Source organism: Eptatretus burgeri, chromosome 9 (genome assembly GCF_056783735.1).
Source record: "Eptatretus burgeri isolate ZD-2024b chromosome 9, Ebu_testis_v1, whole genome shotgun sequence".
Lineage (NCBI taxonomy): Eukaryota > Metazoa > Chordata > Myxini > Myxiniformes > Myxinidae > Eptatretus > Eptatretus burgeri.
The window spans coordinates 57,548,321-57,562,897 of NC_140969.1; the positions used below are offsets into that span (position 1 = coordinate 57,548,321).

At 40.0% G+C, this 14,577-nt stretch overlaps 1 protein-coding gene across 38 annotated transcripts in view; it reads right to left on the reverse strand.

Annotated features, from left to right (window-relative positions):
- Window positions 1-14,577, reverse strand: part of LOC147020161 (CUB and sushi domain-containing protein 3-like) — a 1,491,173-nt gene that overhangs the window by 1,063,336 nt on the left and 413,260 nt on the right. For all 38 annotated transcript variants that reach the window (XR_015061662.1, XM_085895237.1, XM_085895221.1 and 35 more), the window contains one exon: window positions 9,054-9,273. Coding sequence is in view for 2 of the 38 variants with exons in the window: in XM_085895206.1 (XP_085751332.1) it covers window positions 9,054-9,273 (220 nt within the window). In the remaining 36 variants the exon portion in view is untranslated. The remainder of the gene's footprint in view (window positions 1-9,053; window positions 9,274-14,577) is intronic.

Here is a 14,577-nt window from a genome sequence, read left to right on the forward strand (position 1 = left end):
TAGAAAGGTTCTTCTTCATTTTTGACAGACAGATGGACAGATGGATGATGGGACGGATGGAAGGAATGACATGCTCAAATACTGAAGTGACTTCTCCATTTAAAAATGATAACCCCCATGGTTCGGTTGAGGGGAAGATCCCAATTCTCTTTGTGTAAATCTGTATCATATTGCGGCATCTCGTGGAAGCCAGAACGCCATAAACATTAAAGAAATGAGGGATAAACCCATTCATAAGGACAGGTTCTTTGCTACTTAATATAGGTTGGTACTGTATACTCGACTTATAAACATTATATCTGCTAAAATAGTTAGACGTTTGTTATGCTAAAATAGTTATCTTGCCAAAACGAAGTTTTTGCAAGATATGTTAGTCAGCTTGTATGTTTTTTTTTTGTTTGTTTGTCTGTCTGTAATCACGTATAAAAAATTCTGCAGAGCACAGTTATCATTGGAAATTTTTGTAACTTCGCATATTAGAGGCCTATAGAGGTCCCTTTCAGCGCATAAAATTTTGAAGGTCAAGGTCACTTTGTCGCAAATCAGGGGAGTCGACGAAACCCTTATGATGGCGATTGGCCTTGACCTTCATGGTTAGCGCCTAAGGTCAAACATATTTGACCCCAAGGTTAAATTTTCAAGTTTTAGGAACCATATCGTGTAGTACCTCAAATTGAACACCTCGATGAGTGCATTCTAGATATGTCAAGCTTGAGACATTATGACGTCATTTGGTGACGTTATGAGGCAAACGCGTATTTTTCATGGTTACTCTGTAGAACGATTCTCATCGGAATCTCTCGTAGGCAGATATTCCTCAAGGAGTTGCTCGTGGTGGATAGCAGCTCTGTTCACCTCAGTGTGACCTTAAAGAAGTCACACGTGGTTACCTTTTGACAAGATATGGGTCACCCTGCGGGTGACATTGGTTTATTCTTTTGTCATGCTAAAAGTTATTTTTTTGTGATGCAAAAAATAGTTATTCTAAAATAGTCAGGAAAGTTCTTCTGTTGGAAAAAGTTTCAGATACAAAAGCATGAATTTCCATTCACATAAAAATCCCCCAAGACTTGAAAAGGGGTGACAGTGGCTGGAAACGACGGAGCAAGGTATCTGGCGTAAGACCGCTCCTTCATGGTTGGGGATAAAACATTTTGACTCAATAAGTGGACCTTTCAACTGTTCTTTCACTTGTATCTCAAAATATACTTCACAATTTTTGTCAACATGATTTGGCTCAATCTCGACGACAGCTGTGAGTATCGAAAGAAGAGAAGATTTTCGAAAGCCATCGTTCCCATGAAGTTGTATCACCAATGATATCTTCAGAAGTCAAGAAGTCCCCTCCATACACCCCTCCCTCCCCCTCCCCCCACCATCAAAAGAAAGACTGGTTCTGCATGAGAGAAACCCTGTACAGGTTTTTGTCATTTTCTAGTAAAGTTTCCAGCCAGTGTTGCACATTTTTCCCAATGGTGGGTGGGTTTCGCAATGTCATTTGAAATGTTTTTTCTAAAGGGAAAAGCGTTTGAAAAGGGAAAAACTTTCACTGCCCATCATATGTACTTCAATTGCAACATTTCATTATCGACACAACCAATTTTCAAAGTTCTCGTCTGAAGATACTCCATATTAAAATAATCGTTCAATATTTGAAGAAAAACAAAAGGTGAATATCACTCCTCATCTACCATGCTTGAAACATAGCGTCAGTTCTGCCAAAGCAGTTTCCTGGCTCGAGTTACAATATTTTACGGATCGTCACTCTGACAAAGGATACTCGACTGAGGGTGCAGACGTCTTGAATTGAGCTAAAGTGTCAGCAATAGCTTCCCTACTTTTCGTAAAGGACACCATGGGATCTTTAACATCCAGCAACCTTGCCAGGAAACAGAAGACCGAGTTTAATGTCCATCCGAGGGATGTGCGCACACACAGATGAATCATCCTGTCTGTGAAACACTGGCATGACAATTTATAGCTGGGTCGAGATTTGAACCCACAATAGAAATGTCAGAGGCGAGTGTGCTTACCTCCAAGTCTCGGCTATCCTACCAACCCAAGTATATACTGAGATCTTATCTTTTTAAGAAGATTTATCTGTGGCCTAACATGCAAGTAGAAAAATAAAAAAAATAATGCGATTGGTACGTGAAAGGATATAAACTGATCTAAAGTAACAAGACGCAGGCACTAACTTTGTTTAGACTTACTGTCTTTCTCAATCGGGATACAAGCGTAAATAATGAAAAAAAAACATTCAATAATGAACAAATACACTGAGCTTGACCAGTTGAAGCTCACCTGGACATCCACTCTATTCACAAAAGTCTGTAGTCAAACCAGTTTAATAGCCACTTATCTTGTGGAATTATGGACACGGTACATAATCCACAACATTTCAGGTCCTTGTGCATGTTTTTCATTCATTTTGTGGTCTCAGTCTGCAAGCACATCATGAGCACTTTGACATGAATTTCGTTAATTAGTCCTGCACTGTTGACAATGCAAACCAGTACAATATACATGCAAACCAATGAATTAGCTGCACTGTTCAGTGTGGATCAAAATGAAGAGAATTTTAAAATTCTCAATCTGCTCTAATGTTAACATCCCTCAACAAAGATTGCACAAATGTGTGTGATGAAATACCAGAGTTTGAAGGAAAGTTTTGCTGTATTGTTAGCCCCAGAGAGTTTGTTGCTGATTGTAGGGCCTAAAAGTTCAAGAGACCGAGTCTCTTTCAGTGGCTGATGGTTAAAGAAAAGAAAAAAAGTTGGGTTCTTTTGAGAATCATTCTGGAGCAACAGGGTGAGATTGGCATTTTCTCAGATTGAAAGATATACTCCATTTGTCAGATCAGCAACAAATCTAGTCCAGACCCACAGAGAGTGAGGGGTGGAGGGAGGGGCGGATGAAAATTCTCGATGTAAATGTGTATCGTGTAGTGCCGCCTCCAGGTAGGGGAGGGTATTACAAGTCTCCACCATTTACAGTGCAGTATTCCTGTCCCCATGGTTTCTCGTGCTGTTCGGAGTTTTAAATTATAAGCAGTCAGTGTGTTTTTGATTCATGCACGTAACCCGGGTTATATATTTTTCCTATATAGAGCTGTCAGTTGCCTATGAAACCGCCAAAATAAAGGTGTGCATCAGAAGAACGTGTTGCATGCTTGGAACAAGATCACCCATCGGGTGGGTACTCTGCGAGTCAATACAAGAAGACCATCTTACTCTCAAAATCTATACAACAGGATCAAGTAAGTCCGGACAAGAATACACTGGATCAGATAAATTATGTGATTAACAGGACAGGAAAAAATGACAGCGGTTAGTCAAGACAAATGCGGTGAGGGACACTTAGCTTCTGGAGATTATCTCATGGAACTGAGAAAACCATGTGCACCCGTGAAGAAGCTGCAAGCGGAATTTTAACCAAAGTATTCAAATTTTCACATATACAGAACACAACTGTGGTATACGGTCAAATTTGACTCCTCATGAATTATATTAAATATGGGTAGTCACGTTTTATTGGTGAGGACATTGGACTGACATGCTGGAGGTTGTGGGTTCAAATCCAGCTGAAAAGAGCAATATTAAGTACGATATCGATATTAAGGATGCAGATTTGAATCTTCAGGAAACAATTATAACTTGATCTGAATAACTGTTGTGTCATTGTTGGATTGTCTGGAAAAACCCAGTTGGATGCTCATTAACAACCTCGAGGTTGGGATGATCTGTCTGCCCTACCTGGTCTGCATGACATGTAATGTTTGTCCACCACGTGCTGTGGACTCATTCCCATCTTTTGTTTCCAGGTAATTATTATTGTCTGTGTGCCTTAACCTTCTCCAATACCTTTGTACTTTAAAAAAAAAAAATTCAAAACTCCAAAACTAGGCAAATAATCACTGAACGTACTACCAACTACAATATCCTGCCATCAAAGTAGACTTTATCGTCCATGAAAAAGTGGATATGTGGAATGCTCAAAATTATGAGCAAAAATATATATTTCTGGGAAACTGACAATGAATGACCTTGTAGGAGAAGCATTGAAAAAGTTATACCAACCAGATACCATTATCCAAGATATGCCAATTTTTCATCATTTTTCAATATTCAGGTATATTTAATAAGTATCAAGATATATACTGTAAAGTGCTATATATATATATATATATATATATATATATATATATATATATATATATATATATATATATATATATATATATATATATATATATATATATATATATATATATATATATATATATATATATATATATATATATATCTCCTCAACATTTTTTTCATGGCACGTCTTCTGCTATTGCAAGTGTGTCAATCGTGTAAACCTATGAACACTAGATGCACAAATACAGTGAATGAAAGTTTTCAGCTGAGCCGCTGGCATATGATGGAAAGCATATCAATGAAAAAAAAAAAATCAAACAATCTCTTTTGAGCTGAAAAAAGAAGGTTAGCAAAGGGGGAGGGGGGATAGATGGACATTGAACGATGATAGAAAGCACATCAAGTGCATTGATCGCATAAAAAGAGACAATCGTATTCACCATTTTGACACGAAACAGCCCATAATGAAAAAATCAAACAATGTCAAGTGTCTGCTATCAAGGTACCTGAGAGAGTTATGGATTGGTCGTGGATCATTCGAGCAGTCCTGTCATGTTTGGAATCCTGTCTTATTTAACCATAACTAGAAGCAGCAAAAATTAACTTCTGTAAATTTAACATAATGAATTTGTTCACGTAATGGTTCTATAATTTCCTCGAATTCCATCTCATTCATATACTTTGTCCTTGGTCAGTCCAAGGGCAATGAAAACCAAGGATTTTATATATATATATACACATATATATATATATACACATATATATATATATACACACATATATATATATATACACATACACACATATATATATATACACATATATATATATATATATATACACACATATATATATACACATATATATATATATATATATATATATATATATACATATATATATATATATATATATATATATATATATATATATATATATATATATATATATATATATATATATATATATATATATATATGAAGACCACAAGGGGAAAACCAGAGATGTCAGGATAAGTCAATTTTGAAGAAACTGAAAAACAAAGTTTCAAGACTTTGGTGGACTGTTTAATAACTGTCATATAGATTTCTTTTCCAGTAAAAGGAATAGTAATCATTGGCCGATCAAATTAAGCATGTAGCATTTGCCAAGCTTCTGTGTTATTTAATTTTAGAGCAAAGAACGAATCAATGTTGCAAACTGACATCACTGGTTATTCCCTTGTTTAATAATTGCCATGCAATTTTAACCCAGGATGTGTAGCAAATTCATGCTTGTTGGTTATTAGCATGCATTACATGACTTTGGTGATCACAGATTATATTTTTCAACATTAAACGGTCATTGTTTTTTTTGTTTGATTGGTGGTCAACGCCATACTCAAGGGTATTTCGCTTATACGACGACGGATTCTCCATTTCTTACTCCGTACTACTTAACATGATGGAAAACCGGGAGGAAACCAAGGATAAACCACCCCCGCGATAGCCGAAGTCACCTCATGTGACTCCCTCATATACCTAAGCAGGTTGATTGGGCAGTGGGTACATCGAATGAGGATGGGTACTCAGACTCGCTAACCATTAAGCCAAGGCGTGGGTCCCATAAAAGTCACAATAAAGGTTTGACCAGGCTTGAACCACGACATGCACCAACTACGGAGCCGATGATTTCACGAAATAGGTTATTGTAGTGCTCAGAGTTTATGTTGTGAAAGTTTTACAACCTTTCATTTTTTAGTTTCTCAACTCTGAATATTATGGTGGAACAGTTAACATGAATGAAAGGGAGATAACTAGGAGTAAATTACTGACAACTCTGGGTTTCTACTTGTTCAGCTTTGACAACACTTGTTTTTTCATTGCACGGCTAAACTTTATACCATATAAATTACGTGACACCCCTGGTTATTTATTAAAGTAATATTGTGAGAGGAAACCTTATGTTGCCAACCATTGGCAGGTGCAATAACCCTGAAATTTACAAAAAGTGACATCTCTGGTTTTCTGCTTGTGGTCTTCATATGTATATATATATATATATATATATATATATATATATATATATATATATATATATATATATATATATATATATATATATATATATATATATATATATATATATATATATATATATATATATATATATATATATATATATATATATACACTGAGCTAGAGATTAAGTTTTCTTTCCAAATCGAGTCTTTATCTTTGTTGCCCTTTAAAAGAAGTCTGCCAACCACTTTTCTCATGAAATATTATGTCCTGAATGAATTTTTCAAAATGATTTGAGACGCAGCTCATACATTCTAACAGGCTCATTTTAAATGTGTAAAATGCGTGAAGAAGCAAACTCACTGTTTAAACCTAACATTTGATTTTAGACACTGATAATATCATCACCCAAAAATGAGGGACATTTTTCATTAAAGTTTACATTAGTCTGATCAATATCCACTTTTTCACTTCATGTTCAAAAAAATCATCATCAGTCTGTTTTCAGTTTACTGCCGAACAGAGACCCCTGTGAACTCAGACTGGGGGTATATATTCACTATGCTTGCCAAGTGCAGGTTGGTGAGAGAGTTTGGGCATAGATTTGCAATTTGTTGAGGGTGCTGGCGATGACTCGCCTACTCGTTGAGAAGGATACTATGTGATCTTTAATATCCACCAACACAACCAGTGCTGAAAAATGGATCATCTGACTTAACATCCATTCGATGCATGGCACATACATTGATGAATCGCACTGCGTGTGAAACACCAGGGTGAAAGTTTGTAGCTGGGTTGAGATTCAAACCCAGGATAGACAGATCAAAGGTGAATGCTCTTACATCCAAGCTAATTTGCCATCCCCCAAACAAAAAGAGCAAATATTATGGTATATAAATATATGGTATATAAAAACAAATATATGGTTAAAGAGCAAAGGCAACTTAAACAAATTTTCCAGTAACATTTAAATGTGGAGGCCACCATATATTGTCCAAGATTGGCTGTGAAACGCACATCACAGCGCAAATGTTTCTCCCAATCATGCAAAAGGCATGGTCGCCTTCACAAAAATTAATGGGAAATTAATTGAAGTAGAATTGTTCCTTTGCGTTGCACTTTTTATACAAGGAAGTCAGTAAAGTGAAAAAATAAACAATTAATGATCAGATTAGCATTGTTCACAATCTTTGAAATTTCACTTTTGCTTCACTGAAGCAGAGAATGAAATTTATGTTTGACAACATTGGAACAATTTTTTTTTAATCAATATACAAGACGTATATAAGATTATTGAAAGGTGACATCACAGAACTAATCCTAAATTTAACTCGATAAAACTACCATGCACTCTAACCGCTGAAGTACTTGGTTTCTGCCCCCAGCCCCCCTACCCGATCTCCATCCATCATAAGGCATGTGGTCAGTGCCAAACAGGCCAAATCTGTCAGTGCCTAACTGGCCAAATCTGTTTCCCCCAACACCAGCTGAATGCACTTGTGCATTTGTGTGTTGGAGATGCAAAGATAAAATCCATAACCCCTCAGTTCACCTTCCACTGCTCTACTGCATCTACAGTAGGACACTAATAGGCTCATCTCCAGTGTTGACATGCCACGGTGCAAATAGACCTCCTCGACATAAGGTCTGATGATTTGAGAAAAGACAAAAATGAATTTTTGTTTGTGAATCTCAGATAAATGTTTAACCAGGCATCAACTATAGCAATTCTGAAAATCATCCTGTTCTGTTTTTATTAAAATCTTATGTCCTTTGCATCCTCAAAGCTCTTCAGAAATTCTTGCATTGTGACTTTTCTGAACAGCAAGTCTCAACATACACCTCTTTCCAAAGGATACAAATCAGTGTACCACAAGGCAATTAAGCGAAGCTTTTGAAAAGAAATGAAAAATAAATTATAGGAAAATTTATTTCAGACAATCAAAATGCTTCCATTACCAAAACTTCATGACACACGATGATTAAAAACAACGTAAGCACATTAAAACTAATGAACAGTTACAATGTTAAATTATGTTTCTCAAATTAAGTGTAAATGTATGTTCAAGAGTAAACTAAACTACATTTTGCAAAAACTCAGAATATTTAGATCTTATCTTTGTCAAATTTTTCACTTTGCATCCTTTGTATGGTCAGTCGTGACAAAGACAGAAATAAGCGGGAAAATATTCGTGGGTGGGGGGGGGGTGGAGGAGTAGGAAGGCATTGCTGGACTGAGGAGAAGGGAAGGGGAGATAGGGGAAGGGAGATAGGAGAAGGGAGATCTGGAAGGGGGAGAAAAGGGAGGGGGTCATGGGGACTTAGGAGGGCATTCAAAGATGGAAGTGGTTGAGGATGCGAGACAGGGGAGGATAGTTAAGGGAGGATTGGAGATAAAGGGAGGGATGGGGATATGGTGGGGGTAAGTAGGGGAAATAATAGGGATGGAGGTAGAGTGGGGAGATGAGGGGAGATCGGGTGCTTTGGATGGTATGAGGAGTTTGAGGGGTGGGGAAGATAGGGATGGAGATATGGGGAAGATATTGGGTGGAAAGATATTGGAGGGTGGAGGTAAAGGTCATGATTGGAGGGTGGGGAGGAATTGGGAGGGGGAGAGGTAGGGAGAGAGGAAGGGAGAGGTGGGGAGAGTCATTGGGGAAGAGAGAGACAGTGAGCCAAAATACAAACAAAGACACAGAGTGAATGGAAAAAAAAGGTGAACCAGGCCAAAAATATAGTCTACGAACTGTAACACAATGATCAAACTGGTATTTCGATAAAATTCCAAAACCTACCTGATGAAAAACTTTTGAAAAACTGGGCTTATATTCTCAATCTTAAAGGTTGTTGTTGGTCACAAATCAGTTCTTGCACAAATAAATAAATAATAAATGTCTTAGGAAAATACCTGTGAACAATGACATCTGTGCTGGGAAGACCATCATACACGACAAGGAAGTCAAAACCCTCTTCAAGGGCGAACGAAAGGAATGCGAGCTGAACCCGTGTACGGTCGCCACCAATAATTGTCCATGTACAGTTTGCTTTATTTGGATATCCCTGCGGAAAACCAGGGCTGGCCACCTCACCCGATGACCCTTCAAGTGTGTCACCACAGCTGGAATTTCCTACACATACACACACACACACACACACACACACACACACCAGATTAACTTTGCGATATCTTAAATCACAATTTCATGGTTTTCAATTCATAATGCAGCCAATGCTATATTAGAGCTTTACATAAAAAGAAGAAACAAAGCATTAGCACTGCTGGCAGATGAGCCAATGCGCATACTCCCAGGTGTTTATCATATGCAGCAAAATACTTTGAAGAACTTAGTAAATTTCTCATGCACAGATTCAGAAACAAAATGATGCAAATAAAGTGGACGTTCATTTGGGACATTTCAAGGCATCGATATGATCGGTGCACTTTCCGCCACCTTTCATTTCCTCAGATAAGCACTAATCAGGTCCCGTAACCGTCGCTGGCCTGGAGTAATTTAATTTCCATGCTGCCACTTTGCGTGTCACCCAATACCCGGCACACTAACTCTGATTGAAGGCCAGGAGATGCGGCCCCATCTCAGGCCCGAATAAAAAAAGGATTAACCGTGGATGTACCTAAAACTAAACGGTACCGTCTGGAGCTGTCATCATCCATTTAAGTGCACCTTACATGGCGGCATTTAGCACCGAAACCACAGTGAAAACTTCAAGAAATTTGCAAACATGGTCCAACTGAAATCTGAGAATTCTTGGTTTGGTTCGACTCCTGCAACAATGCGATCCTTCAAGCTGTTGTTACACTTTTATTGAAATAGAGAGCAGAATAATCTGTGTTTTTGACAAAAAGGTTCACTTCCATAGCTGTTTGCAGGGGATTTTGAATGTTAAAATGAACCCACAGTGTCGTTAAAACAAGAGTATGTCCACGGAGTAAGTAATTTTCAAATAAGAGCCTTTTATTGATAAATCCACAATGCACTGATGATGGCGAGTGAGCCAGAAATAAGTCTGTGGATTGATTCCTTTCCCCAGATGTGGTCAGCTTGGCCTTCTGATTACTCAATGTACTTTACAGTATTGCACCAAACATGGTGAGCTGGGACATTTGAGAAAGCACTGCACGACTGAGGTGCGGTGCAACCTCTGTGGTTCTGAGCAGCACACCTTCCGTTCCCACCCACAAAGCTGCGCTAGCAAGATGTGTCGGTCTGTGGGTTGAGCGATATGTGGACTGGATGGTGATAACTAGATGATATGTCTGTATTTTATGAGCTCAGCACACATCCAGAGCCTTGGGGGTACTGCTAAGGTAATGCGCATGAAGTATGTTCATAGTGGAGGACCTGGGCCTCAACTTCCCGGGTAGCTACATGGAGGGCTTTATGATCCCGGAAGAGGAACAATATTCGCAGCTGCCAGGGGAGAATATTGATTGTGCTTGGGTAAATGGAAGACAAACCACAATGGGTATAACAGTATAACTCGACCTGTTCGAGCAAAAAGGATATAACATACACAACCTTTTTGACATACACAACACTTTTTTGACACAGTTGCTAAGTCCTAAGAGCTCCCCTTTTGCAGTTTATGTTGCTTGGTGCAGTGTTTCATTCACCAACACTTGTGTTTCTCACTTTAACATCTTTGAAAATAAGGGGACTCTGCACCAGGGTCCAACGACCGCTATTTTTGAAGAGTTACAGAATTCCATTTGGGAATCAAATGCCAGAGTATCATGCTCCACATGGTGAATATGCTGAACTCTGTGCAGATCGAGTTGCGATATGGAGAGTGGTATTGGCTTGGAGATAATACTAACCGCTGTTCAATTTTGGGTTTTCTTGTCAAGAGGCCAATGTTGAGGTCTGTGTTCAGACAAAATTATCCCAAAGCGATTGGCTTCACTCACAGTGGTTTAGAGTCAAAAAACCCCTTGACCTTGGTCAATGTTTAAACTTCCCTGAGTGCAGAAGTAAGGGTAAAGCTCCTGCACCAGTTGGAGTTTCTCCTTGCTTCCTCTGCACTGGTGTTTGTTGAGGGTGACTTTAATATGGGCTTGGCTGAAATGGTGGGAATGGGATGTTGGGTGGCATTTTATTTGGAACATTGAATTTGCTTGTTTGGTTTTGTTTATCTTCTTGATATACTTTCTTTTCTGTGAAATGTTTGATTGTTTGTTTTGTTTTGATTATTACTATTAGTCAAATTATTATCATGCCGGTGACACGCGCGCGCACGCACGCACGCATGCACGCACGAAGTCAGCACATAATTGCTATGGAATGGCAACGAGGGCCACTGCAAGGTGCATGTGGATTGGAAGCCCATGTGCTGCCGAGTCAATGCTCCGTAGCTGTGCGTGGAGCACACCATGTGGAGCCCTGGGCACTGAGGATGGAAACTTCGAGGAAATCGTGGCTGGGTTGGGGATGCTTGGTTGGGCACAGAGGAGTGGTATGCCGGTGGATGCATGGGGCCTAGAAGCCTGCGACCTGGAACAATGCACCGTGGTTGGTTGCATCTCGGATGCACTGTGTGGAGCCTCAGACGATCGTTGTGATGCAGAGCGGGTGACGAGTGCATATAGTCCTTTAGTCTGGGCGGAAAGGAGGGAGGTGGGCCTGAAGCAGTGGGGGATAGTTGGTGCCTCAATCGCGACATCGAGCCACCTGTGTGGTGATCCCAGAGGTGAGAGGCCAGTGCCGATGCACCGGGGAAGGGATGGGACATCAATGAACTAAACAAGTGTTGGAAATAAAAGAAAACAAAATAAATTATGGGACACAGACTCCTTATCCTGAGTACACCGCCTTAAGGTCAAGGCGAAGATTCGGCACATGCTGATCAGGGAGGTGTTATATGCTGATTATTGTGTACTTGTAGCACACACTGAAGCTGATGCACAGGTCCTGATGGACTGTTTTGCTCGTTCAGCAATGAGGTATGGCCTTATGGTTTCAATGAAGAAAACTGAAGTGATGCTGCAGCTGAAACCTAGTGTCGTACGCCATACCAAATAGTCACTGACGGATCCGAAAAGCTAATTTCGGTGCCCAAATTCTGCTACCTTGGTGGCATGGTTTTGAACGACTGCTCTGTCGATGCCAACATTAGCAAAGATAGCAAAGTCATGATCAGCCTTCGGCGTCTTGTCGACAGATTGTGGCATATCCATGATGTACATTTCTCCACCAAAGTGTCAGTCCACAAAGCTGTCGTATTGACAATGCTGCTTTACAATTGGGAAACCTGGACACTTTACCGGCGACAACATCAAGCAGCGAGATGCCTACGCTGCCGGTAAAAAGTTTAAGAACACCCCCATTTTACGAGTTTTTCCTGAAATTTAAGCAGTTCAAGTCCAGTGAATAACTTGAAATGGTACAAACTGCCAGTGGTTAAAAAAAAGGTTAGGTTACCAAAAACTGAAAAATAATGTAAATTTCAGAGTTGTTAAAAAAGGCCCTTTTCAGGGAACACGTAATGGGTTAGCAACTGCAGCTGTTCTGCAGCAGTGGAAGTAAATTAAGCCTTGAAAGTTGATGCAAACAATTCCTACAGGTGTCCCAACTTTTGTTGATTGGTTACAAACCTCTGTCTGTATAAAAGCAGTGTTGGAACAGACTGTTGCTACACCCTCTGAAGCATTATTTGGACAATATTGCACTGCAGGAAGTGGTATATTGCTTTCATAATGGTGAGAAAAAGACAATTAACAAAGGAAGACAGACAGACCATTATAACCCTTAAAAGTGTAGGTCTTTCCTTTAGAGAAATTGCAAAGTAAGCCAAGGTGTCAGTGAGTAGTTTCCTACACCAACAAAAGGCACTTGGAAACTGGAGGAAACTCTGACAGGAAGAGGTCTGGCAGAACCAAAGCCACAACACAATCAGAAGACAAGTTTTTGAGAGTCAACAGCTTGCGTGATAGGTGGCTCACAGGACCGCAGCTTCAAGTACAGCTTAAACTGGTCGGAGTAAGGAAGTCTCAGCTTCAACTGTGAAGAGAAGACTTCGAGCTGCAGGTTTGACAGGTCGAGTGGCAGTAAGAAAGCCATTGCGAAGATGGCAAAATAAGAAAAAGAGGCTTGCCTGGGCCATGAAGCACCGCCAGTGGACTACTGAAGACTGGAAGGTCTTATGGACCGATGAATCAAAATTTGAAATCTTCCGTTCATCACGCAGGGTTTTTGTACGCCGTCGAGTAGGCGAAAGGATGGTTCCTCAGTGTGTGACACCAACTCTCCAAATTGGAGAAGGAAGCGTGATGATCTGGGGCTCTTTTGCTGGATCCAGAGTCGGCAACTTGCACAGAGTGACTGGCACCCTGAACCAAAAGGGTTACCACAGCATTTTGCAGCACCATGCAATACCCTCTGGTCTACGCTTAGTTGATCAGGGGTTTATCCTACAGCAAGATAACGACCCAAAACATACTTCCAGGCTATGTCAGAACTAACTTAGAAGAAAACAACAAGATTGTAGGCTTCAAATCATGGAATGGCCAGCACAGTCTCCAGACTTAAACCCCATCGAGCTGGTTTGGGATGAACTGGACAGAAGGGTGAATGCAAAGCAACCTACAAGTGCAACACATTTGTGGGAACTTCTGCAACAGTGTTGGGGAGAACTTTCCGAACAATATTTGATTTCCATTGTAGAAAGAATGTCACGAGTATGTCCGGCTGTTATATCTGCAAAAGGTGGCTACTTTGATGAGTCAAAAATTTAGATTAAATTTTGTTCAACAAAAAGATTCCATGATTTCTTTTTTATCTGCAATTGTTTATTTGTTCTATGGTTTAATTTCAAAGTACATTGAAACATTAAACTGCTTAAATTTCAGTAAAAACTGGAAAAATGGGGGTGTTCTAAAACTTTAGACTGGTAGTGTACATGTGAAATGGCAGGATTGGGTGCCAAATACGGAGGTGCTGGAGTGCTGCAGCATGCGAGGGACCGTGGCCTATATTATGGAAACTCACCTGCACTGGGTCGGCCACGTCATCATAATGGGTGGTGCATGACTTCCAAAGGCCCTTCTTTACGGTGAACTGACTGATGGTCTGCGGAACATTGATGCCCCCAAGAAGCGGTATAAAGATCAGTTGAAGGCCACTTTGAAACGATGTTAAATGTCAGACACCGAGTTTGAGGCCGTTGCTCTTGACAGGTCAAAATGGCGTGCTGAGTGCAAAGAGAGGGCGAATCAGTGTGATTCGCCCTCTCTTCCACTCGCAGGTGGAAGAGCTGAAGTGCCGCAGAAGTCAGCAGAAAGAATGGGTTGCTGTGCCAGGCAGCCACCCACGTGGTTGATGTTCAGTGGTGTGCCACTCAGCCATTGGTTTGCTGAGCCACCAATGGGCACATGATATACGAGCCACAATGGTGATGACAATGCTAGCAAACAACGA